We start from the raw sequence: 25436 nt of genomic DNA on the forward strand, positions 1-25436 counted from the left end.
CAGGAGAGCTTTTCACCAGGTTCGCCTGGTTCGCCAGTTGCGCCCCTTTCTAGACCGGGATGCCCTATGCACGGTCACTCATGCTCTCGTGACATCTCGCCTGGATTACTGCAATGCTCTCTACATGGGGCTCCCCTTGAGGAGCATCCGGAGACTCCAGGTAGTTCAGAATGCGGCTGCGCGGGTGATAGAGGGAGCCCCTCGTGGCTCCCACGTAACACCTCTCCTGCACAGACTGCACTGGCTGCCTGTTGCCTTCCGGCTGCGCTTCAAGGTTTTGGTAATGATCTTCAAAGCGCTCCATGGCATAGGGCCGGGTTACTTACGGGACTGTCTGCTGCCACCGAATGCCTCTCACCGACCCGTGCGCTCTCACAGAGAGGGACTCCTCAGGGTGCCGTCGGCCAGGCAGTGCCGACTGGCGACACCCAGGGGAAGGGCCTTTTCTGTGGGGGCCCCCACCCTCTGGAACGAGCTTCCCCTAGGACTTCGCCAACTTCCTGACCTTCGAACCTTCCGCCACGAGCTTAAGACACATCTATTTATTTGCGCAGGACTGGACTAGAATTTTAAATTTTTTAAATGTTTAAATTTTAAATTTGGTTTTAAATGGGGTTTTATTATTTATATCTCTATTTTAAATATTCGGCCTATGTAATAAGTTTTTTAAATTAATGTTTTATCTTGTATATATATATGTTTTTTAAGTGGCTGTAAACCGCCCTGAGTCCCTAGGGAGATAGGGCGGTATAAAAGTACGAATAATAAATAAATAAATAATAAATAATGTTAAACCAGCAATCAAAAAGCAAATAACACTCCAATCAAGGAACTACCAACTCAGACGAACAAACTGGATTGGTAGTTGATCGTTTACCCAGTTGGCTGAGTAAACAATGGCCCAATCTAGGAACCACCAAGACCATTCCCATCAACAGTGACAGGGAAAGCCACTTGTATATATAAAATGAGAGCAATTCCCATTATATACTAGCACTGATGTTCCTTATCTAGTTTGGTAATGAAACATCTTCAAGAAAACAATCAAGCTCAGAGAGCACTAAGGACTCCGCTGTTCAACCCTGATTTACGAATATTTTCTTCTATCATATGGTACTTATTTCTGTTTTATATCATTTCTGGGAAAGGATCAAGTAATCATGTTTATTGGACCCTAAATAATAACTACTTTTAAAAGGAGTCAGTTGAGAGGGGGATGTTGTATCCATATTTTCTTCAGGTTCTTGCAAAGGCTCAGATTACTAGACAAGATGCACCATTAGTCTTAAATAAACAGGTTTTTATGTTCTTACAGTTGTTGATTGCTATAGCTTCACAGTCAATAATTATGTGTGAATGGAACATCTCGTTTACCATATCAATGAGCTTTAAGCCTGTTTTTTTTTCATAGCAAAATGTCTGTTTGTAGTATCGTATAGAGAAATCCAGACTTTAATTGGCATAATGGTAATATTAGCAGCCAGGACCTGCTTTGTGGTTGATATTCAGACAAATTTATTAATTTATTTATTTATTAAAGTTCCGTGCTGCCCATCTCCTCTACAAGGTGACTAGTAGTATCCGATCTTTGGTTTGGATTTATATGAAATATAATATAATGAAAGTGCAAAGATGGCACATGTATTAATCAGTAATAACTACAATCACTTTTCCAGGTGTAGATGATGGTGAAGATATACCACGAGAGATGCTCATTGGGATTTATGAGAGAATCCGAAAACGGGAACTCAAGACCAATGAGGATCATGTGTCACAGGTCCAAAAAGTTGAAAAACTCATAGTAGGGAAAAAGCCGGTAAGTTTCTTTTATGGATAATATTATGCATAAAGTTAGACTGGATTGTCTCAGAATGTTGCCAGAATATTCCAGGACAATGAGAATCTTCTTAAAAAATCATAGTATGTTTATAATCATAAACTAAAAAATTGAAGAAAATTGAATAAGCTTGTACTGGTAGTGTATTACAGTACTTGGATTTGGATTTCCTGGCTTTTGAAAGAATGCTTGGGTCTGAAAGCGAAGGCTAAAAATCCAGCTTTATAAAAAAGAGCAAGAATAAGCTTTAGAATTTTGTGCTTCTTTCTCCTCTGGCTTGCCTTTGATGGATGCTTTCACTTTGAATTCAGATTTGATTGATTATTGACAAAGTGCTGTCAAGTTGGTATCATTTCTTATTAACAACATAGAGAGATTTTTTTCTAGGATTATCCGATTGTACCCTGGGCTTTTAAATCTTAGTTAAATTTCCCCCAGTTAATCTAAATAGTGATTTGAAATCAGTTTGTTTCTACAAACCATAGTTAACATTAACTAGCCTTGTCTGGTTTCTGAAGATATTAGGTCAAGTTGCAGTTACTCTAACATATTATATTGTTGCATTTCCTGTGCATGGGAACAGGGTGAAAGATTAGAGAGGAATTAATGAGGGAAGCGCAGAGTGAGGGTCATGGTTTCTCTTTGAAAATCTACCTGGCAAAATGAAAGGAATGGTTCTTTTTCATTACAATCATTGAAATTCAAAATGCAGCACCAATGTAAAAAGTATGTCCCCCAGTCCTAGAAAAATAGTCTAGCCCAGGGGTGTCAAACTCATGTTGTTATGGTGACATCACCTGACATATCAGGATTGTTTGCCCCTTCGCTAAACCGGACATGGGCGTGGCCAGTATGTGACTCATCCAGCCTGTGGACCAGAAGTTTGACAGCCCTGGTCTAGCCTGTCTTCAGGGAATTTCTGGATGATATAGCTGGTGCTTCTGTTGAAGCTCTTTGGAATTAATTATATCAGGAAAGGTAAATAATATAAATGTATATGTTTGAAATGGTTAGAACTGTCTTCTGCTGCCACTTAATTGTCCATGGAGCTTAAATGACTATAACAGCTGGCATCAAAGAAGTGAGCTTTCAGAATGAAAGAATAAGAGTTGGAAGAGTCCTTGGAGGTTTTCTAGTACAAACATAAGGGAATCCTATAGCAGGGAACCCTATACCATTTAAGACAAGAGATTGTCCAATCTCTTCTAAAAACCTCCAGTGTTGGAGCACCCATAACTTCTGGAGACAAGTCTGATTAATCATTCTAACTGTCAGGAAATTTCTCCTTAGTTCTAGGTTGGTCTTTTCCTTGATTAGTTTCCATCCATTGCTTCTTGTCATACCCTCAGGTGCTTTGGAGAATAGATTGACCCTCTCTTCTTTGTGGTAGTCCCTTAGATATTGGAACACTGCTATCTTGTCACCCCTAATCCTTCTTTTTATTAAACCAGTCATAACCAATTTCTACAACTGTTTTTCACATGTTTTAATCATCTTTGTTGCTCTTTTCTGCACTCTTTCTAGAAACATCCTGCATGCAAATCCATGCTATGTATTTTGCTTTGGGAGTATATAATTGGTCCTCTGCAATAACAGCTTCTTCTCTGAGTTGAAGCTCTCTCCATTATCTCTTTAAATTTTATTTTTGAAATTCCATTCTTTTCCACTATAAAATAGTTTTGGGTCTTCTACATGTAGGAAACAAAAACAATAAAAATTATTTCTACCTCGTTAAATAAGCTTTACCTGAGCAACACAAAGATACTAATAAGAAGAAATTTGCCCTGTGTTTTTTGAACGGAAGAAAGCTGTAAAGAAATGTCTATGTTTGTCTATGTTTGGTATATCTCAGATGAACAAGCTCATCATGTATTAGGATACCATTTTTTTCAAGCCAAGATGATTCTGTCAAGATGCTATTGCCATAAATACTAAAAATGCTACTTCAAAAGTAGAACAAATAAAAACACTGCAAATATACAAAGTTGTATAATTCAAGTTTTCAATTATTTCATATTTCTAACAGTCTTTTGATTATGATTTGTACAATCTCTACAATCAATATTATGGAAATGTTTATTTTATATACATTTAATCATAATAAGACCGAAATATTTGCTTGATAAGGTACAATATTGTGTTTTTCTGAAGTTTAATTGTATTTTTTGTGTCTTTTACCATAGATTGGATCTCTACATCATGGGCTTGGTTGTGTAAGTGTTTGCTTTCATATTTATATATTCAGTAAGCAGATCTCACCATAATTTTAGAAAATTGAACTTTATAAATTTGAATATTATACACTTATTTGGTACAGTATTCTAGTTAGTACATAGAAAAAACTGAATCACTAATCTAATAAAATATTTCTGTTATACAAATGGAGTTGATTAGTGCTTTCTATGTAGGATTCAGTTCAAGAAAGGGAAAATAAATTGCAAGTATTATTTGCAAGGAGCATCCTTATAAATTTCAGGGAAATCAGTTATAATATGTTCCATTTCTGTTTCTGATTTATAGGTTCTGTCTCTCCCACATCGGCGACTTGTTTGTTACTGTAGGCTTTTTGAAGTTCCAGATCCAAATAAACCTCAGAAGCTTGGATTACACCAGCGAGAAATATTTTTATTTAATGATCTCCTTGTGGTATGTGCCACATAATTTATATTATTTTATTATAAGGGAGAACCATTATTAAGCAAAAAAGCTTTCCGTAGCCCTGGTGGCTAAGGTACAAATGTACAACTAAATTGGATCTCAGAGTTCCCATCTATAAACTAGAATAGAATAGAATATATTTTTTATTGGCCAAGTGTGATTGGACATACAAGGAATTTGTCTTGGTGCATATGCTCTCAGTGTACATAAAAGAAAAGATATGTTCATCAAGGTACAACATTTACAACACAATTGATGGTCAGTATATCAATATAAATCATAAGGATTGCCAGCAACAAAGTTACAGTCATACAGTCATAAGTGGAAAGAGATTGGTGATGGGAACTATGAGAAGATTAATAGTAGTGCAGATTTAGTAAATAGTTTGACAGTGTTGAGGGAATTATTTGTTTAGCAGAGTGATGGCCTTCAGGAAAAAACTGTTCTTGTGTCTAGTTCTGTTGTGCAGTGCTCTATAGCATCGTTTTGAGGGTAGGAGTTGAAACAGTTTATGTCCTGGATGTGATGGATCTGTAAATATTTTCACGGCCCTCTTCTTGATTTGTGCAGTATACAGGTCCTCAATGGAAGGCAGGGGTTAGCAGGGTTTAGGTCTCTAACAGACCAGAGATGCATACATCAAGCCCTTAATTTATATATATATTTTTAAAACCCTCTGAAATCTTCATAGTAGGCTGCTTGGTGGACTGGACTATTCTTCCCCTCTAAAGTAATTGCTTGTCAATACATTTTACCTATTAAATGAAGGGACAAGAAAGGAACCTCCCCCAATTGCCTACCTGCATTCAGGCATCCCGCGGGTAAAGATAACACTGACCGAAAAAAATCCTTTCACAGAGGCAGCCAGCCACCTTGGGGATTACTGGCTAACACATGTCATACACTACATAAATAACCTACCATGTTTTCCCAAAAATAAAACCCTGTCTTATATTTTTTTGAACCCTGAAATAAGTGCTTGGCCTTATTATCAGGGGATGTCTTATTTTGGGGAAACAGGGTATTAAAAGCAATATGTATATTAGTGAGTTAACCTTGTCCTCACACACTTAACATGATGCACATTCATCAATGGTACAAGAGCATTAATCTCCCACAAAAAGGAATTAATTGAGTATTCTGGGTTTAATTAATTATATTTTGCTTTCTTATGAGAGAAAATGATATACATTGGTATATATCAGGATTCTCAAACGCTCCATTCTTTTATTAAAATTTTACCACAATTTGAAACATTAGATGTACAAGGGTAATAGGATCCTTGAAACTTTTGCCATTTAAAAATGGCCTAATTCTGTGCATTCTTAGTGGTATTATTATTATTATTATTATTATTATTATTATTATTATTATTATTATTATTATTATTATTATTATTATTATTATTATTATTTATTAGATTTCTATACCGCCCTTCTCCCGAAGGACTCAGGGCGGTGTACAGCCAGAATAAAAACCCAAACAATACAATATACAATTAAAACAAAATTTAAAAACTTATTATACAATTGGCCGAAAACTTTAAAACATTTAAAATTCTAAAAACCCATTAAAATTCATATAAAATTTAGAAATATAAAATATAAATTTAAAAATACAACAAAATTTAAGCCAGCCCCGCGCGAGTAAATAAATACGTTTTCAATTTGCGGCGAAAGGTCCGAAGGTCAGATATTTGGCGTAAACCAGGGGGAAGTTCATTCCAGAGGGTAGGAGCCCCCACAGAGAAGGATCTTCCCCTGGGGGCCGCCAGCCAACATTGTTTATAACTGTTGTTATTGCTAAAGACTTGCCTAACCAGCTATATTCTAGAAAGAGTATCTTTTCCAACTCTTTCCTTGATTATATAAGTATGGCATTGAGACAGAATTAATATTTAGAATGCTTGTTGATGTGCAGTCCCCAAATGTGATCTATTTCATTTAAGACCATAAAGTTATATATTACAAAGTAAAGCTAGACTGCTCATATTTTAGTTAGATAATATGGTTCTTTATTTTTATTTATTTGTCTGTTAATATTTTTAGGTTACTAAAATTTTTCAAAAGAAGAAAAATTCAGTCACATATAGTTTTCGACAGTCCTTTACCCTCTATGGAATGCAAGTTCTCCTTTTTGAGAATCAATGTAAGTCCATTTATCTGATTTGAAAATTCATTGTAAATCATTTTAAGAATGAATGTATCTTTTAGTTACATTTTTCTAACTTCCAAGATGGCCATAAGTAAAAAATGAGAAATGAGAAGAAACTACAGTAAAGTAGAAGTAACAAAAGGAATAGAGAAAAATACTGTATATGTATTTTTATAATGGGATCTTAGCTCATCATGGAAATGAAAATGATTCATATTGAAAATGTGATAAATGCAACATCTTTATCTCATTATGGAAGTAAATTAATTGGCTGCTCTGGCTTCCAAAATTAACATTTGGAATTTATACAGTAATCCGTAATATCTTTTCCAGATGGTAAATCACAGCACAGTTAGAAAAAATACATACAATATAAGCTATGCTTAAATGGTATTTAAACTTAAAAACTAACTATTTTAATATTTAGGATTTTAATACATAAAGTTAAAAATATTATGACTTTCTTTAATCCAGAATAATTCTGGAACTGACTTGTAGATCAGCCATCAGCAATTTCATAAGAATATGAAAATTAACAGAGAAGCATTGTTGAACAAAGTTTATTAAGAGATTTAATGCAGAGAGAATGAATTTGAAACAATAATCCTGAACACTAAATTAAAATTTATTGTCATTTGATCCATTCCATTTATATTGTCCAGAAATCAATTTAAACTGATTGTATCTATTGCAATTTAGCAGTCCAGTGAAAGATTTGAAGTTAGATTTCATCTCTCTCCCTCTCTCTCTCTCCCCACTCCTCCTCCCCCCCCCCCGGCTATTCTTCTTTTTAACAGAAGGCTTGTCTGCAAATATCACATGAACATTTTAGCCATAAATTTGATTGGTATTTTTTTATAGCTATTGTTCTAGAAACTTGCAAAATTCACAACAGCAATTTGGATCTATTTATTTTCAAATATAATTTTCTTTTCATTCCCAAACTTTCAGCTCCAAAATTATTGTGCATTTCTGTTTCTTTTGTTTAAGATTCAGATATTGTTTTTTTTAAATCGTATTGCAATTACATTTTATTGCATACAATTCTTGATTGATTGATTGATGAGCCATCAAAGCATTGTGGACACTTAGTGACCATGTAGATAATTTTTCTGCATGATGATCTGTCCCTAATCTGTTCCTTCAGCTAATGGTACATTCATTGCTACTGTAATTGAGTTTATCCGCCTTGCTTCTGGTTGTTCTCTTCTTCTATTTCTTTCCACCTTTCTAACCATTAGAGCCTTCTCCATAGAGCTGGATCTTTGGAGATATAAATCATGGCAGTTGAATACACTAAGTCCACAACTTGCAACTGTTCATTTAGTGACTGTTCAAAGTTAACAACGGCACTGAAAATACTGATTTATGACCATTTTTCACAATTTTGCAACATCCCTATGGTCATGTGATCAAAATTCAGATGCTTGGCAACTGACTCATATTTATGACAGTGGCGATGACTTGGGGTCATGTGATCATCTGCTATCTTCTGACAAGCAAAGCCAATGGGGAAGCCAGATTTACTTAACAACCCTGTAATTAACTTAACAACTACAATAATTCACTTAACAACTGTGGCAAGAAATGTTGTAAAATGAAGCAAAACTCATTTAACAATGGGCATTTTTTGCCAGAAATTGGAAATAAATGCCAGAAACTGGTAAAAAAAACTGCCAAGATTCATTTCTATGTGACCAGAGGATGCTCCAGATAACCATAGATGCAAAACAGTTGCTAAGTGCCAAAAATGGTCACATGACCATGGGGGGGGCTGCTGCCATAGGAGCTTTGGAACTGGTCATAATTAGCTCTAGGGAGATCTGTCATAACTTCACTCAGTGACTAGTCATTAAGCAAATACTACCTATAAATGACATTGTGAATGCAACTAATTGGGGTTTAACCAATGTTTGGCATTGTAAAACGTCTTCTAGAAACCAAATAACTTAACAATTATCAGACCATGCCAAAGCCATGTCTTCAAGTTCCTAAGTAGACCCAATTTGGCTTGTTGGATTAGATAATTTTCTTGTGACCATTCAATGTCTCTTGAATATATTCTATTTTGGATGCCATCACTACACAGACATTGCTTGTAATTCCATCTGCCTGTACCCCAGCGCAGGATATCCTTATGCTGATTTTCCTAAACACTTTCTAAGCTAACAGTCTGAAAATATGAAAACATTATTGAAAGCATTGCTGTAAGAGGAATTGACACACACTAGAAAATTCGCTAAAATTATGCTCTCCAGATGCTGAATGCTAAATACCTTGTGTCAGAAATGGTGATTTAGTTTGCTAGAAATGTACAATACAGTGTATGAAGATCTCTGAAGGACTTATTTAGAAAAGAATAAGAAAAAAGAGTGTTCATGCAGTAAGAGAAATCTTTGATATATTGAAATATTTTTATACATGGAGAAATAATGAAATGAAATTAATACAAATGGGGCTTTTTGTTTTTGTTTTTAACTACCTCTTAGATTATCCAAATGGCATACGACTGACATCAGCTGTTCCAGGAGCAGATATCAAAGTTTTAATAAATTTCAATGCTCCAAATCCCCAGGATAGAAAGAAATTTACAGATGATCTGAGGGAATCTGTTGCAGAAGTACAAGAAATGGAAAAACACAGAATAGAGTGTAAGTACAAAGGTAGATACAGTAGAGTATCTATAATTAATTGTATATTTCATGAAACACTCATTTCAAGTGCTTTGCACAGCTCTAATAGAAATACATATATAAATACATCAAAGCATATCATGTACATATATTTATATAAAGCTCTATATCGCACAAAGCTTGAATATTTGCAAAACCATTTATCTAGAGTTGTGCATCCCTATCCAGAAAGTTATGTTAGGATAAATATGCTTAGGCTCTATCTATTAAAATATCATTTTGTATGACCCAGAAGGCATGACTTCTGTGTTGTGCTGCTGCTATAAGAAATAGCCTTCTCTCTGAGGCTGAAGAGACCCAACTCTGCAGGCCTTAAAGAAAGCTTTGAAGACTCAGCTGTTTCAATACGTGGTGAGTCTTTACGTCTGCCAGCCATTGACTTTGAATTGTGAAGGGTCCTTGGTTTTCTCTAAGCTTGGTTGTTTCATTGCCCACAGTAGGTAACATCATCAGTAAACGCCTGCAAGAAAACAACCAAGCTCAGAGAGCACCAAGGACCCCTCATTTCAACCCTGAGCTACAAATATTCTTCTTTATTGGTACGGTACTATGAGTTGTGTTTTGTAAATAGTTGTGTAGTACTACCTCCCCAGTACTACCTTCCCAGGTTCATCTGTTTGAAATGGAAAATGACATATTTAGCACATAGATTATTCCCCTACATTGAACTGAGTGGGGATTTCTCTCACCATACAGAAGTCCTGTCATGTATAACACAATCAATGGATTGCAGTGCAGTATTTGTCCAAGTTTTAAAATTGTTTCTTTTTCAATTGTATTTATTTATTAAGTTTATATTTGCCTTCCTTCCAGGAAGAAATGGTAGCCTATCTAGTACAATAGTCTCTTTCCCAACTCCTCCCCAGGTTTAAATTGGGCTGAGAAAGAGCGATGAGACCCATGCAGCTCCAATGCACTACATAAATTGTTATTATCATACATAAGTATCATAAATTGAAGACACAAAATAAAAGGTATAATTGACAGATAAACAGTAAGCATATCCATGATGTGGGGGAGATAGGTAGACAGAGAGAGACAGACACACGATTTTATTTTGGGGAGTTGTAAAATCTATATTGAGTGAAAGCAATAGCATAGAATTTAGAAGTTCCACTTGCTTGTGTGGGCAAAATAATGTACTTCTGACCTCTGACTTCTGGCATACATTACACAGAAGGTTTTGATTCATCATAGAACTTTCTTTTACCTTTTTTCAGCTGAATTAGAAAAGCAGAAAGGTGTAGTGCGACCAAACATGTCTCAGTGCTCTAGCCTGAAAAAAGAGTCTGGCAATGGAACGTTGAACCGGGCCTGCCTGGATGACAGCTATGCCACAGGGGAAGGCCTCAAAAGGAGCGCTCTTAGCAGCTCCCTTAGAGATCTTTCTGAAGCCGGTAAGCTTGGCATTTTTTCTCTCTTATATTAATTTTGGCATATTAGAAGAATTTGTCTGTCAACATGGAAGTCTAGAAATCAATCTGGAAAAATTATGTACTAATTTTTTCTATTTTTCCTTTGCATCTGAAAATATTAGATTGCTATAGGTGGTGTTTGTATACCTATTTTTAAAGAGGAACAAAAAGAAATGTATATTTTATATTGCAGTCATTAAATAATAATACATTTTACAAGGAATAATTAGTTCTGCTTTTTATCTTTGCTTTCTTCTGTTTATTAATGTCATTAGAAAAAAAATACACCCGAATCACTGTGTACTGGCTGCTGCTTATGCTTTTTGTGGTTGTCTGTATCCATGTAGAATACTGATGAATGAAATTGAGTGAAGCCCTGCTAAATTCTACACAGAAATACAGATCAGATATACCTGTGTGATTGATGCTATTTAATTGTATTGCTCAGAAAACAGATTCTAGATGTTGCCAAATGTGGCTTATGTATATATTGTACTGCTATTTACCAATATGATGGTGGGGAACCATCATGGCAAAGTAGTTACTCCAGTTTTGCATTACTGCTTTGTGGCTTAAAATGGATTGTGATAGCAGTTTAACATATATTGAAATATATATATGTTACATACCTGATTTTGGATTATATACATTTTCTATGTATGCAGGAATGAGATAACCTCTATTATTATGTTTGGAAATCAGTGGTGTATTTTGCATGTCAAGCAGGACATTTCAGCCATGCGTGCATAATATTAGACACAGAAATGATTCCTACTGTTGCTACTAGTATAGCTCTGCATTTTAACATCATGCACATCATCCTAAATTAAATATATCAGTTATAAATATATGATTTAATTAATATTTTTCCTATTTTTTGTTTTCATTACTATATAAAATAACATGCAGCTCTCTTTTAAATATTGGATGTTCATTTTACGGATGTTCTGAATTTAATGTACAATGAAAGGGATACAATCAATATTCTGTCTATAAATCTTAAGTATGCAGTATGAATCATTACATGCAAACATTTATTTGCTCATCAGAATATACGCATATGTATTTTTTTATCTTTGCAGGTTATATTCTGTTTCATAATTTTTTATTCACTTTAAACAACTTAGAGGGCAATTCAGTGACCTTTAAATATATTAGTTTCACTGAAAGATATTTACTAAGTCTTTTAAAGATACTTGTATGATTTGGATGAAATCTCAGTAATTGTTTATGTAGTTTCATGTAAGAATGGTTTCATGTTTTGCTTTTGCTTTTCACCTGAGAATGGCAACATTCATTATTAGAAACAGGAATGTTACTGTTGTACGGATTATCTGAGAGGATTATGAACTAATATATTTCATCTAATAAGGAGCTTTTCATTTTCTTATTTCAGACATTATCAGGTAGATAGTTTCATTCTGCCTCTTTACAATAAACAAGATGAATTTTTAATGATCACAAAATAGTTAATATGCCTAGAGCATGTGCCATGTGCTGGCATAGGCAATACTGACAGTTCTCCAAAGCCTTGAATGGCTATCAGGACAAAGGGCTTAAGTGATGCACATATTAACATTTGCTAAACTTTAATATTTTTCAATTTAATATTATGGAACTTTTTTGTTTGGACTTGTGCAGTGCAGTTAATTTGAAACACAGAGGGAGTCAATTGGGAGTGTTAAACAGATTATTTCAGTTATTATCAAAAAAGAGAATCTGATCTTTTCTGTAATAATAAAATGGCTTTTGTAATTACAGGAATGAGTTCAAGCATAAAAATTGTCATTGTTGCTGTTTTGAATCAGAGAATTAAAATAATAGTAAATTGTGATGTAGATTGGTAAATGATTAAAAGCTTAAGATACAATTCAGTCTCTAGTTGGATCAGTTTTATTCCTGGAACCTTAATGGAGAAAGTGTGAATTACATCTAAGACAAAGGATTTTTGTATATAGAGGTTTTAGAGAAAACTTGTCAAAAATTATTCCCAAATAGTGATTATGGTAGGATTTCAGTCCTAGCCCTACTCTTGGAAGCCACATGTGGCCTCCCATTCATTTTCTCAGTATATATGTATATGTATATGTATATGTATATATATCTTTAATCTGTTTTCCACATCCCACCTCCAACAGTTGGAATGGTCTTCCTTTCTTACCAGCACCTTGTTTGCAAGCTTTATCTTCAAGAAAGCTTGAAGGCTTTCAGTGGCAAGGGTTAGGGAATAGGGATTATGAATATAAAGGCAGGCAAATATCACAATTTCTTCTTCTTGGGTCCACCTAGGGGAAGTCACTTGGTCAAGTCAGGTGAGAAAGGCTTCTGGAGTGTGAGTCAAAAGCTAGAAGCTCTGATTGTCTGAATCAGAGGCGTGTTAGCCTTGCAAGGTGGTCCAGATGAGAAGCACATCCAAGAATACCAGCTCTATCTTTGTATATCGCAGTGTAGCCCTCCTGTCCCTCACTTTTTATTTTCTCCAAAACTAGGGAGGGTCCCTTCTGCCACTCCTCTCCCTTTGGACTCAAATTTCATTTATCAGATGACTAGGCTGAGACTCTTCTTCCTGTCTCCCAAGGTCATTCCCATATATACTATTACAATTCTCACTCTCAGAGAGAGGAGAAAAAGAGAAGATTACCATCACATCCTTCTTCCATTGTATGAGCTGTGGCTTCTAGCAGCAGCCTGAGTGCTGAGAAACTCAGAAGAAGCAACAGCAGCTCCAGTAATAACTTCAAGGGGAAGATAGAAATGAAGCCACAATTAGGCTTCCAGGACTGGAGTTTGATTTTCCAGATCAACAAATGGGCACTACTGCTATTTAATGATTATTTTAGGAAATTATAATAGCATGCAGTACCCAAATTATAGTAACTATCATATTTTAACTTCTCAACATGTAGGGTGTTCTGGTGTATTTAAATCCAAATGCTTTGAGCACTTAAGTTATGTATTCTGAGTATTCTCCAGTAAACATGGCCCCTAAACCCCATTATAATGTATGGAAATGGGTATATAAAAGCAATAATGTATTGATTGCTTGTTCTTTAGGCTGAGAAAAATATATATATACAAAGTGCATCTTTTCAGTTGTCATATTCTTTGATAGCATGTGATGTCATTTTGGAGCAAGTAGTTACTAACATTGACTTGAAGTAGAGTTATGGGTATTAATTTTCCTATAATATCCATAATATTTTTTTAAATCTGGAAAAAGGAATTAGAAACGCTGGATCACAGAAGGTAGCCAACTGTTTTGGCACTTATTCCAGAAGTCAGCTGCTGCCGGTTTGGACCGGTTCGCCCAAACCAGTTATTCCGATTCTGTGTGATTAGGAGAACCGGCAAAAGAAGACCACTGGCTGGCCCCGTCCCCGCCCAGTTTTGTGGTTGTTTTTCGGGCCATTTTCAGGCCATTTTTCAGACCAAAATCACCCCAAAAAATGGGCTGAAAAGGGCCCAAAAAAGCTGTCTGCGAGAGGAAGAGAAGCCAGATATGTCCCTGATCCCCTCATCCCAGAAGCAGCAACATCGCATTCTTCCCCCTCTGCTAGCCCCCTTCTTCGTGCAGGATTACCCAACAACAGAGAGGGAGAGGGAGAAGGGGGTGGCATTTCTCTGTGCTCCAGTTTCTGTTTGGCACTCTCCCCTCAGTCCTAGCAGCCACCGCTGCCCCCTTCTCCCTCTCCATCTCAGCTGCTGGGTGATCCTGTGTGAAGAAGGGGGCTAGCAGAGAGGGAAGAGTGTAAGGTATCTGTGTTCTGTCTCCTCCCGGCCTCAGCCACACGAGCTGGCTAAACGAGATAGTAATTGAGTTCACAGCTGCTATCAGTCCTGGCAGGGAATCTGCAGCTGCCTGCCCAAAGTCTCCCTTATCTTGGGGTTGCCGGGCAACCAAGAAGTCAGTAATCCAGGCCGAATGTTCAGCTCAATTCTCCACGAGTCAAAGAGTGCAGCTCACTTCTCCACGAGTCAAATAGTTCAGCTCAATTTTTGCTCGTCACAGAGCAGAAGAGCAGCCAGGGCTGCTTTTATACTCTGTGGGGTGTGGCTCTGTGACTCAGCACTCTCTAGGCCTGCCCCACCCCTTCCTTTGTTGTAGCCGCCTCTCGTATCTCCGAAACCTGGGATCCAGCCAGGCCTGATTGCCAGCAGCCGGGTCTGGAGGCGTGGCCTGGGGGGGGAAGAGTCAGGGGACGGAGGCCTCGTTATCTCTTCCATCTGGCCTGCCTCTGGCTCCTGGAGCTGAGTCAGAAGAGCCGGTGCTCCAGGGGTAAGTCCTGATGGCCCTTCCCCCTCACTTTCCGAGTCACTTTCTGGCAGGGGGCCCAGCTCAGGGACCGCAGACACAACAATCTGCTTCTGGGATGAGGGGACCCAGGAAAAATCTGGGTCCAGTTTACGCAGCTTCATTTCCTCTCGCAGCCAGATTTCCTAGTCTAGCTTGACATAGTCTCTCTCTCTCTCTCTCTCTCACACACACACACACACACACACACACACACACACACACACACACACACACAGGTTGGATCTTTCTTTCCTCCTGTGCCCCCTCACTGGAGACCCCTGGATTCCCACCCCAACCCTGCCTTCCCCAAACAGGTACCACCCACACAAGTGGCGTAGAGTTGGCCATGCCCACTTAGTCACATTACCCCACCCAGCCACGCCCACCCAGCCAGTCATTAGGGCAGAGAACCAGTTGTTAAAAAAATTGGAGCCCACCACTGACTTATTCTGCTACAAGAGAAGTAGATACACACACACATCAAATCTTAAATTTAAATGCAGAAACTACTACTGCGTATTTGACAGATGATGATCTAATGTCTTTTTGGAGCCCTCCAGTTGTTTAAAGACCCCAAATTATCAGTTTCTGCAATTGATGTATTGTAATAACAGTCAACCTGCACAGGATATATTTCATGAAAATTCTTTGACTCACAGTAATTGCTAAATTGCTAGTAAAATTATGATTTCATTTTGTTGTTATTTAGGGTAACTCCCCAAAATACTTATGAAATAAACTTTATGTTGAAAACTTAAAAACATTGACTGTGCATGGAATATGTTAATGTTTCTGAAATCTCCCCTTCTTTACCAAAATCTTGCTTTGCCGAGATAGAAGGCATATAATTTAATATATAAATAAATAATTTTAACAATATCAAAGATGGCTTTTTCAACGGCACTTTCCATAGACTGTTTATATAAAGAGATTTGGGATTGCATGTAACAGTAAAAATGTAAGATTTTTAAAATAGAAATTAGAAATAAATTGCTTCACCTAGGAGTTGGATTTGATAGTAAGAGTACCCTTTATGAAACTGTTGAGCTATATCACACAGAATCATCTGATCTTCTGCTTTCTATTGCATAATATGTTTAATGTTTTATTTGTTCTTTGCCAATCACATTAACTGTTTCTGAGGCTTCTCAGGACAAAGGAATAATGAGAATTCCTTTTGGTTTTCCATCATAGTATAGGCTTTTTGTCTATTATAGTAATAAGTAATATCCCTAAAACCATAAATGTACTTTTAGGTTACAAGCATCATATCTCTCCTTTCTGACTCCATTTTTCTTGCTTGCACTTGTGACCCAGAACATCACTATCCATGCACAAGAGGGCAAACCTGAAGTGACCGTGTAGTTTGCTGAATTACCCAAAGAAAACATTAGAGAGGGAATAAAAAAAACCTAATGAAAACTTCATAAAGAAAAGAATACAATTGATTAATGTCTGCCAATGTTGGCAACATTAAAATGACTTCAACTCCCAGAATTCTAAGGAAACTGGAAAAGGAGATAGATAGTAAAAGGATAGCAAGTTTCCTTGTGCATCCGTCATTTTCTAATTGATACTAAGAACTTATTTTAAAATGTCTTCAACAACAGACATTGCTTAAAAATAAAGGAATGAATCAAGGAATTCATGGTACTGGGTTGAGAACAGTTTTTACAGGCATCCTCATAAAAATTGCAAATCCCAACCATCTCCGAATATCACAGTGAGGAGTGAGCATGCCTAGAATGCTGAACAACAATTGGAAGTGAGGTTGGACCATAGAAAAAAGTGACTAAAAATCCTGAAGTTTCTATTTTTGCAACATTTTATTCTACATTCTCAGTTGAATCTCAGTAGTAGATCAGTAGATTCAATAAAGAGTTGAAAAATCTTTGCACAACTTACACTGAGACCACAAATCTTAATTTTTAATATGTGAGTGATCTCTGTGAGATTAATCAAATTTTCCATCATCATATTTTTATCACACCTTTATATTGTTTACCACATTGGTTGTCATATAAAAACTGAATCATTAATAGAAACTGGAACAGGCCACCTTAAAATATTCTAGAACTAATATAGAAGTATTAGTTTGGACTGAGATTTTTTATCCTAATTTTTTTTTAATTAATCCTAAAATGTATGAAAGTGCCTTCAGTAATTCAGTTATATTGTAAACTGCCCAGGTCTCTGCATCAGTGGCATTGCAGTGGCATAAAATTTTAACAAATAAAATAAACTGATTTAGGACAGCATTTAACTTCATTCAGAGTTTTATCATATAGTACTAACTTTGGGACTTGTATGGGCTATGAAATAGGTCTTACAGTAACTATAATTCTAAATTGGAGATTTTCTAAGGAAACATGCCTTTCAAACATGCCTGTTTGAAAGAAACACAACTTGACTAATATTTTAACAGGGTTGCGGAAATCCTTTGAAAGAAATCCTTTGTAACATGTGACTGTGCCTAAAAAACATGATTCCTCGATTCATAAAGGCAGCTCCATCTTTTTCACATGCCTGCTTCTTCCCTTTATCTATTACTTCGGTTCTCAGAAAAAGAAATATCTGCTTTAATTATCTGAAGAAGAAATTTTCATTGTGCACATTGCCATGTGATATAAAGCAGTTCTTTGAAAGGCTTTGCACATTTGTAAGAAAAAATACAATGAATACCAGACTGTCCTTGGTTTGTTTGTTTTTTTTAAATTGAAAACACATTACACAGAATAATATGCTATAGCTTATTATTGTGGAAAGTAATGTTTGAGTGACAGATTTTTATTTTAAACAAATATTTTTAACTGGCTAATGATAAATTATATTCACCATATTTATATAATATTCTGTATAAATAATAAAGGATATAGCGTAGTGTCTCAGACCTTAGGATCTTACACTTTTTTTTCTATTGAGACTCAGACTCAATAGAACTTAGAATCTCACACTTTTTTCTGTTGAAACTTTTCTTCTGTATCATTGAACTAGCATATACTCACTATGTATCAATTTCATTCTCGTGGAATTCACTCTGACTTTTTTAAAATAAGAAGTAGAATGCTTCCTTCTTGTCCCTTTGAGCTTGACTTTCTATGTTTTGTTAACTACTACATATAGAAGCAGATATTATACATCCATCTTTACATTATTGTTTGGCTGCTACACAATAACCATTGTAATACTCAAAATTATCATAAAGTCATTAATTAATTGCCCTCATCCCCTTTTATTCTAAGTCTTCATTCACATTTAATAAGGTAGGACTTCTTAAGACAGAAAGTATCTTTTCCCTTGAGGGCAAAACAAGAAATATTGAATATTTCTACCTGAACAACACTTTGGGGCTTTTGTTTATTTCCATGCTGTTTCCACAGTTGGCACATTCCCAAATCTAATATTTAACTTGGGTCTTCTTCCTCCTTTCAATTTTTAAATTTAGAGCCACTCTAAGTCATTGAGAGTTGGATGGCATACAAGTTGAATAAATTATCATTATTATGACATAATGTTACATTTCATATAAAGTAAAATTACCATAGAGGTGTCCTGGAATCTGTTTTTTTTCTAAGGGTGAGTGGGTTCCCATATGCTAGGAATGGACACCCAACAAACTTTTAGTGTGAAGTATCTGATCTGAGCATCCATCTTTAAAAAACATTGTAAATCCATGTAAATACATAAGCGTTGAGCAGTGAACAAACAAATCTTGAACATAACATTGGATTAAAAATAATTGGATGAATTATTTTTGTATGTAAAATTAAATTTAGTTTCCTTTGCCATGATTCTATGAAATCTATTATCTTTCACATAATCATCATGTAATAGTAGCAAATCTATAAGTCAAAATGCAGTCGCCATACTTGACATCCTTGAGTATGACTAAAAACAATTAAATAGATTTTGAAAAATGCGGAACCATTATTTTTTTTTAAATTAAATCCTATCCAGTATGGCCATTTTATATAAATATTTTACAGGATAACACACATATAGACAATTGTTCATATGTATAATTATGAATATATATTAAGATGCCCATAGATCTTCACAAAAATACATATAAGACAAATTTATAATGAAACTAGTGGCTTTAACTTCTAATTTTTCCATTATAAATCATGAGCTATGTTCAGACTTGGTCATATTTAAAAAAGGTATCATTGAAATCCATGGAACATAAAATTATTGATGATTAAATTAAATACCATTGCTTCCAGTAGGCTTACACTAAGTCTGGATTCAGTCACATTAAAATAGAAATTTCCTCATTGACTTCCAGGCAGTATAAATTACATTCTTAACTGAGCACGAGGCCCACGGAAAAATAGAGAAATTGTTTTTGAGTCAGTGTGCATAGAGTTTAATTTTAACTGTGTAGTTCTATAACAATTCCTGAGCTATCACAACGTGCAAAATTAATCTTCAGGCTGCCAGAAAAAAGTCCTGCAATGCATTAGGGAAAGTGGCTATTGATTCCCCAGGTCTTGTCTTGGTCTCTAATCTATGGTATTGCATGTCCTGGGCAGGCAAGCGTGGGCGTCGCAGCAGTGCAGGATCGCTAGACAGCAATATGGAAGTAAGTAGGAAGTTACTGATGTCTAGCTGGATGTGATGTGCATTTCAAACCTTTATTTTATATACATATTTTGCTCTTTTTTTCTTCTAACATACAACCTGCCTGCCTCAAATAAAATGCATGCCAAGGCTTTATAGTTTTAGCCTTTAAAAACCAACACTACTTCTGGTCTGTTTAGATCATGCATCATTTTTTTATTTCAGCTGCTGTTCTCCCCTTCTGTTCCTGCAAGCATGACTAAATGAATACGATGTGCCCTTTTGCCACTGTCACTCTGGTCCCTGTGTAAAGGCCCGATGATTCTTTGTTACACAGTGCACTTATTGTGCTGTTTGTTATTTAACGCAAAGTATTGAATTCATGCTTAGTCATTCACATTGCTTACTTTCTGGTTAAATTGTGAAATGTATGCAGTCGTGACATCATGGAATTGCATAGATAGGGCATGGGAAAAGAAAACATATAAAACAGGTGAATTCAATGTGGATTTCATGAGATTTCATTCATCTTCAAACCATTTATATACTGTTCATGTCTTTGAATTCAGCCTGCAAATTTGTGTGTGTGTGTGTGTGTGTGCGTGCGTGTGTATGTATGTATGTATGTATGTATGTATGTTAAAACTGAATAGAGTGCAGTCCACATATAGCACACAAAGCATCTGCAGTTAATTATCTGTAAAGAAAACAAAAGCATCCAGAGACTAACAAGAAAGTTGGATAGCTAAAAGATAAATAGCTGAAAATACTAGGCAGCACATCAGCCTGCAAAAAGATAGAAGCAATCCATTTGCAAGAAAATATTTATTTTCTACATTACAAAGAGGAACAGGCTATTTTAATTATAATTCTATTGAAAATTTTACCATGAAATTTGACTACTAATAGTGTGTAACTGCCTTCAGGTTAATTCAACATAACTGTATATATTTTTGTCCTTGAAGGGAAAAATAAATAACATGACTATATTTTTAGTAGGGTAAAGAATGTAAAGCAAAATCAAAGATTTTGTGGTAACTGATTACTTTTTATTATTTAATAATTTCAGGGTTCTTTATTTTAAGAAAGCCACCAGTATTTGTTAATGGATAATACTTAGTATTTCCCACTTACAACTTGAAAAAAGAAATTGGCAGAAAAAGAAAGAGATTTCTCCTGCAGTTCATAAAGCTATTTCTCCATATGAGCTTTTAAAGAAAACATGATGGTCACTGTGAACTTTTTCTTTTACACATATTTTTAAGATTTTTTTTAATTTTTATTTTCTATTAATTTCTTTTTAGGGGTCCATCATTAGCAGTCCTCATATGCGCCGAAGAGCTACATCAACCCGAGAATGTCCATCTCGCCCTCACCAGACTATGCCTAATTCTTCCTCACTACTAGGGTCCTTATTTGGTAGTAAGCGAGGAAAGCCTTCCCAAGGCCATTTAGCATCCGGCCCACCACCGCCACCTCAGCACCCTCCCATAATGTCACACCCGCAGCACTCTCAACATCCTCCTGCCATGCACCACCCGGGTCCGGCTGAAGGGCAGACCCAGGCACAAGTGCACAGCCATCACTCTCAGTACTGCCATATGCAGAACCCACCTCCTTATCACCATCACCATCACTATCATCCGCCCCAGCACATCCAGCATCCACACCAGTACCATCATGGGTCGCACTCACAGCATGTAGCTCATGCCCAGCATTCGTACCTGCCACATTCCCACACCCCGTATTCCCACGCACCCCATCCTCCCTTGCCCCCTCCTCATTTGGCACATCCTTCCCATGCTTCCCATCACCATGCACAGCCAGTAGCCCCTTCTACTTCAGCCAGCACGAAGCCCAAGCATAGCGGCATCAGCACAATAGTCTAGAAGCCAGCCAGTCACCCAGCCACAGCTGTAGCTCTAGGCCTAGATGTAAAGGCACTTACAGGAAACAGAAGCAGCCTATGATTCTGGTTATTTTTTAATTTTATTTTAAAAGATCCAAACCAGAAGCAACTTAATTGACTCCTTTGCCTTAAGGATTCAATGGATCAATGCATATTAACCTCACAGTGCTGGTCTTACAGTTCGGTGGTGACCTTTTCCCTCCTTTTTCTCTAGTAGCCTTGAAAATATGCTGCTTGCTGAAAATGTTAAGCTACCTTTTTTCATCCGCATGACCATTTTTAACAAGTAATGAAAACATAACTTACTCAAAATAAAAGGAAAACTATGAAATAAAATTAATGTGGCATTCTTGCTCTTTAATTTACAATGGGCAAAAAAAGTAGACCTCATATGGTTGATGAAAATACGTAAGTAAACTCTATGTAATATAAATATATAAATATAGACATATAGATATATATATATACAGAAAGAGAGAGACAGACAGACACTGTATAGCTAACATTTATGCTTAGAAAAAGCTTTTTCAGTCCACAAAGCTAGCAATATATACTTTTCCATAATTTCCCTTACTGATAAAGGGCAGTAAAATAGATGAGTAGCAAATGGAAGTGTAGACCAAAAAACTAAAGAACAAATTCCAGGCATTTCAATACTCATTGAAAGTTCTCTGGACTTGAGAAAATAAAATCTTTAAGCAATCTTTGCAAAATGTGCCAAATAACATAGCATATAACTGTTGCAATCAAATATGCTTTGTACTCTATTAGTATAATAATATACTTATTCAGTATTATAACTGCTCTGCTATTTCAGGTAAGCAAACTAGTTAAGATGCAGTAACTATAAAGTAGCAACATGAGACAACCTTTACTATAGGTTTTCTCTACATTTTGGTTCCTCCAGTTCTTAGACACTTTAAAGGCTGTGATAACTGAACTTACATAGTTTACATTTCTTTTGTATTTGTGTATGTTTTAATAAATACACATGAAGATTTACATAGAAGGTATTTACATTCGCTGCATGAACATTCATCTCAGACCCTGAAATAACCAACATCCATTCTTTTCGGCCACATTGCCTCTTTACCATTTAATACTCAGTTTTTATCAATGTAAACTTCAGACTTTTTTTCCACATGAAAGCAATCAGAAACTTGAAAGTTTATTTTAGTATTGAGTATAGATTTTTATAACTGTAATTCCATGTAGCCATGTGCTGGCAGCAGGATTTTCTCACCATTTTTCTCATCACATTTGTTAGTTTTATCCAGCACTCAGCAGGCTGAGTCTATGCTCGAACTGTCATAGTCCAGTTAGTCCAAGACATCCTGTAAAATCCAACTGTGCTGTTGTTGCTTATGTGTTGTACTGAGTCATTTGCAAGACCATATATTTCTTTGTAAACCTAAATCCTATTTTTTTAAAAAAAATAAAATAAAATCATACATGGAGCATACTTTGTAGTTTCAGCATTTTGAGCCACCTCAATCACGACTTTACATCTAAAAGGCAGAAACAAAAGGATCCGCAGAGCTGCACCAGCAGAATTCTGAATGTTGATTTAAAAGAAGAAGAGGAAAAATGTTCCTGTGAAAGATGGGTAAAGCCAAACAAAACCTGATTATTGCTTCTGAAAGAAATCATAACGTATGAAACAACTTCCCTATACTGGTGATTTCTGATCTCCAGTTTTCTTCCCTCACTTTCTAATATATGGATAATATGGAGTACCAGCAAAAATAAGCTCAATAGTTTTGTTAACTTTCATTCACCAGAAACAACCACTTAAGAGAGTCTGATGTTTAAATTCAAAAATTATTTCTTATGCAATATACACCACCTTTTCCTGTCCTTGGTTTTCCCTCCACCTAATTTATCTTCATAGGAAATTTTAATAAAAATAATGTTATCATTCAAGCTGTCCTAGATTGTGCAGATTACCTAAGAGGGAACATCACAACCCAAGGATCTCTTCACATTTAAATTTGGGTTTTCTTCTTATAAGGAATAATACAACTGTATGCATGTCATCTAATGTTAGTAGTATTGAGGCTACACTTTCCATAACGTATATTTGCAAAGTATTTCAGTGTTACTGTTGATATTAGTTGAAGTAAAGTGTTAACATATTTAAATATGTAAGCTTTTCTTCAAACCTTTGTACCAATAGTAGAGTTGAATTGTAACTTATAAGTTGTTCCAGAAAAGATAAGATAGGACATTTTTTCCTTTATGTTGCTCATTGTATAATTTGCATATATCAGACTCAAAGCAATGGGCTGGATAGTCATTATTTTACATTTCAAGCATTAATACTTGTATTATCTATTGCATATTTTAAAAATGCTATCCATCTTTTATACTCATTGTTTTGATATTCCAGGAAAATCAAAGATTTTAGCTTTATAGATTCATATGCATTTAGTTAGATACAAGTTTTATCTTTTATAATTATACAGAAAAAGTAATCATCACAAATTTTGATGATTAGCAAATATTTAAAAAAAATCAATAAACCCATTCAATTCATATGTTATTGCATAAAAATCCAGTGTTATTGCCATTTAGACAAAATATCCAAGGAAGAGAATTACCTTTAGGTTTAAATATAAAAAAAGAAAAATACTTCTCCATACTTTGGAAAATGAAAGTAGTCATTATTACGATTTATATGCTACTGAAGAAAATAAATTGAATTTTTAAAAAGATATTGGAAAGTTTTAATTATGTTTTCCTTGTTGATTAAAAAGCAGTATAAAGCGCTACTGAACCACATCTCTTTCAGTGAAAACTGTAAGAAAAATGGACCTTGTAAAAATATCTTTTCTGGGACAACCATCAATTATATATTTCTTTTAATTAAGAATGAAATGTAAATCAATGTAAAGAAAACCAAAGTTATTCTATTATAATGTAAATGTCTTGTATTGCTAAAAGTCTTACAGCATAACTTGTAGGATGATTTTTCCATCAAGCACTGCATGCAGCTGAAACCTCGTTTCTTGATTTTAAATGAGCTGAAAAGCGGTCAGCAGCTACTTAACAATGACACTTTACATGTTGACTTGCTGTTTCATATACAGCTGTGCATTTTCTGCAATTAAGCATGAGTTTCGTTGTTTCCATTGTACAATATCATCACACCTTGCCTGCAAAAAAGTGTGTACATAGTTCAAAGAATAAATGACCAATCATAAGATATTGAAGGAGGGAAAAAGGGAGTGGAAACAGGACCAAGTAGGAAGAATAAATAATTCTCTAAACTGTATATAGTGTGTAAATTAGTATTAATATAAGTCTGCAGTCACTTTTCAGGTTACACACAGTACCTGTCTCTGCTAGGAACTAAATCCCAGCTTTGAATAGTATTAAACTGTTAGAATTAGACTGAATGCAGACTGTTAAAAGACTTCAAGAAACATCATGCTCATGAGAAGCTTCTGTAAAGGGAGATTCAAGAGATTTTGTAACTGTTGGAAAAGAAGGAGTGCTTTCATTTTAATATGCATTTGTTTGTAAGTAGTATCAGACTTTATTGTTGTTAAACTATAACTGTGATTATGTGGGAAATCAAATAAATCACTTTGAACTCACCCAGTTTCTCATTCTTTGTAGAACATATATTTTTTCATATTAATTGAATAAAGTTATTTATGCCAATTTAATTCTTGGACATCTCATTTTGCATTGTTTTAAGGAGAATAATTACATTCAAAATAAGGAAAGGATTACTTGCATTTATTCATTCATTTCAGATAATGGATTCAGTAATGTACATAGTAGACGTTTAGTTTATTCTCATTGCACCTCGTACAAAATTAAATGCCATCTTCAGTGTACATTATTGGTTATAATCATACAATCTTGCTATAGATCCTCTGCTTCACATCAACTACTGTTCCCTTAT

At 35.4% G+C, this 25436-nt stretch overlaps 1 protein-coding gene across 6 annotated transcripts in view; it reads left to right on the forward strand.

Moving 5' to 3' along the window:
* IQSEC1 (IQ motif and Sec7 domain ArfGEF 1) overlaps positions 1 to 25167 on the forward strand; it is a 350333-nt gene extending 325166 nt beyond the window's left edge. For 2 of the 6 annotated variants that reach the window (XM_058168488.1, XM_058168489.1), the window contains 8 exons: positions 1677 to 1816; positions 4021 to 4050; positions 4358 to 4483; positions 6544 to 6643; positions 9139 to 9300; positions 10563 to 10739; positions 19587 to 19636; positions 20919 to 25167. In XM_058168488.1, the coding sequence (XP_058024471.1) occupies positions 1677 to 1816; positions 4021 to 4050; positions 4358 to 4483; positions 6544 to 6643; positions 9139 to 9300; positions 10563 to 10739; positions 19587 to 19636; positions 20919 to 21503 (1370 nt within the window). In that variant the 3' untranslated portion in view covers positions 21504 to 25167. The remainder of the gene's footprint in view (positions 1 to 1676; positions 1817 to 4020; positions 4051 to 4357; positions 4484 to 6543; positions 6644 to 9138; positions 9301 to 10562; positions 10740 to 19586; positions 19637 to 20918) is intronic. The other 4 variants (XM_058168490.1, XM_058168492.1, XM_058168491.1 and 1 more) reach the window with 3 other exon arrangements.
* Positions 25168 to 25436: the final 269 nt, after the last annotated feature.

Source organism: Ahaetulla prasina, chromosome 2 (assembly GCF_028640845.1).
Source record: "Ahaetulla prasina isolate Xishuangbanna chromosome 2, ASM2864084v1, whole genome shotgun sequence".
Lineage (NCBI taxonomy): Eukaryota > Metazoa > Chordata > Lepidosauria > Squamata > Colubridae > Ahaetulla > Ahaetulla prasina.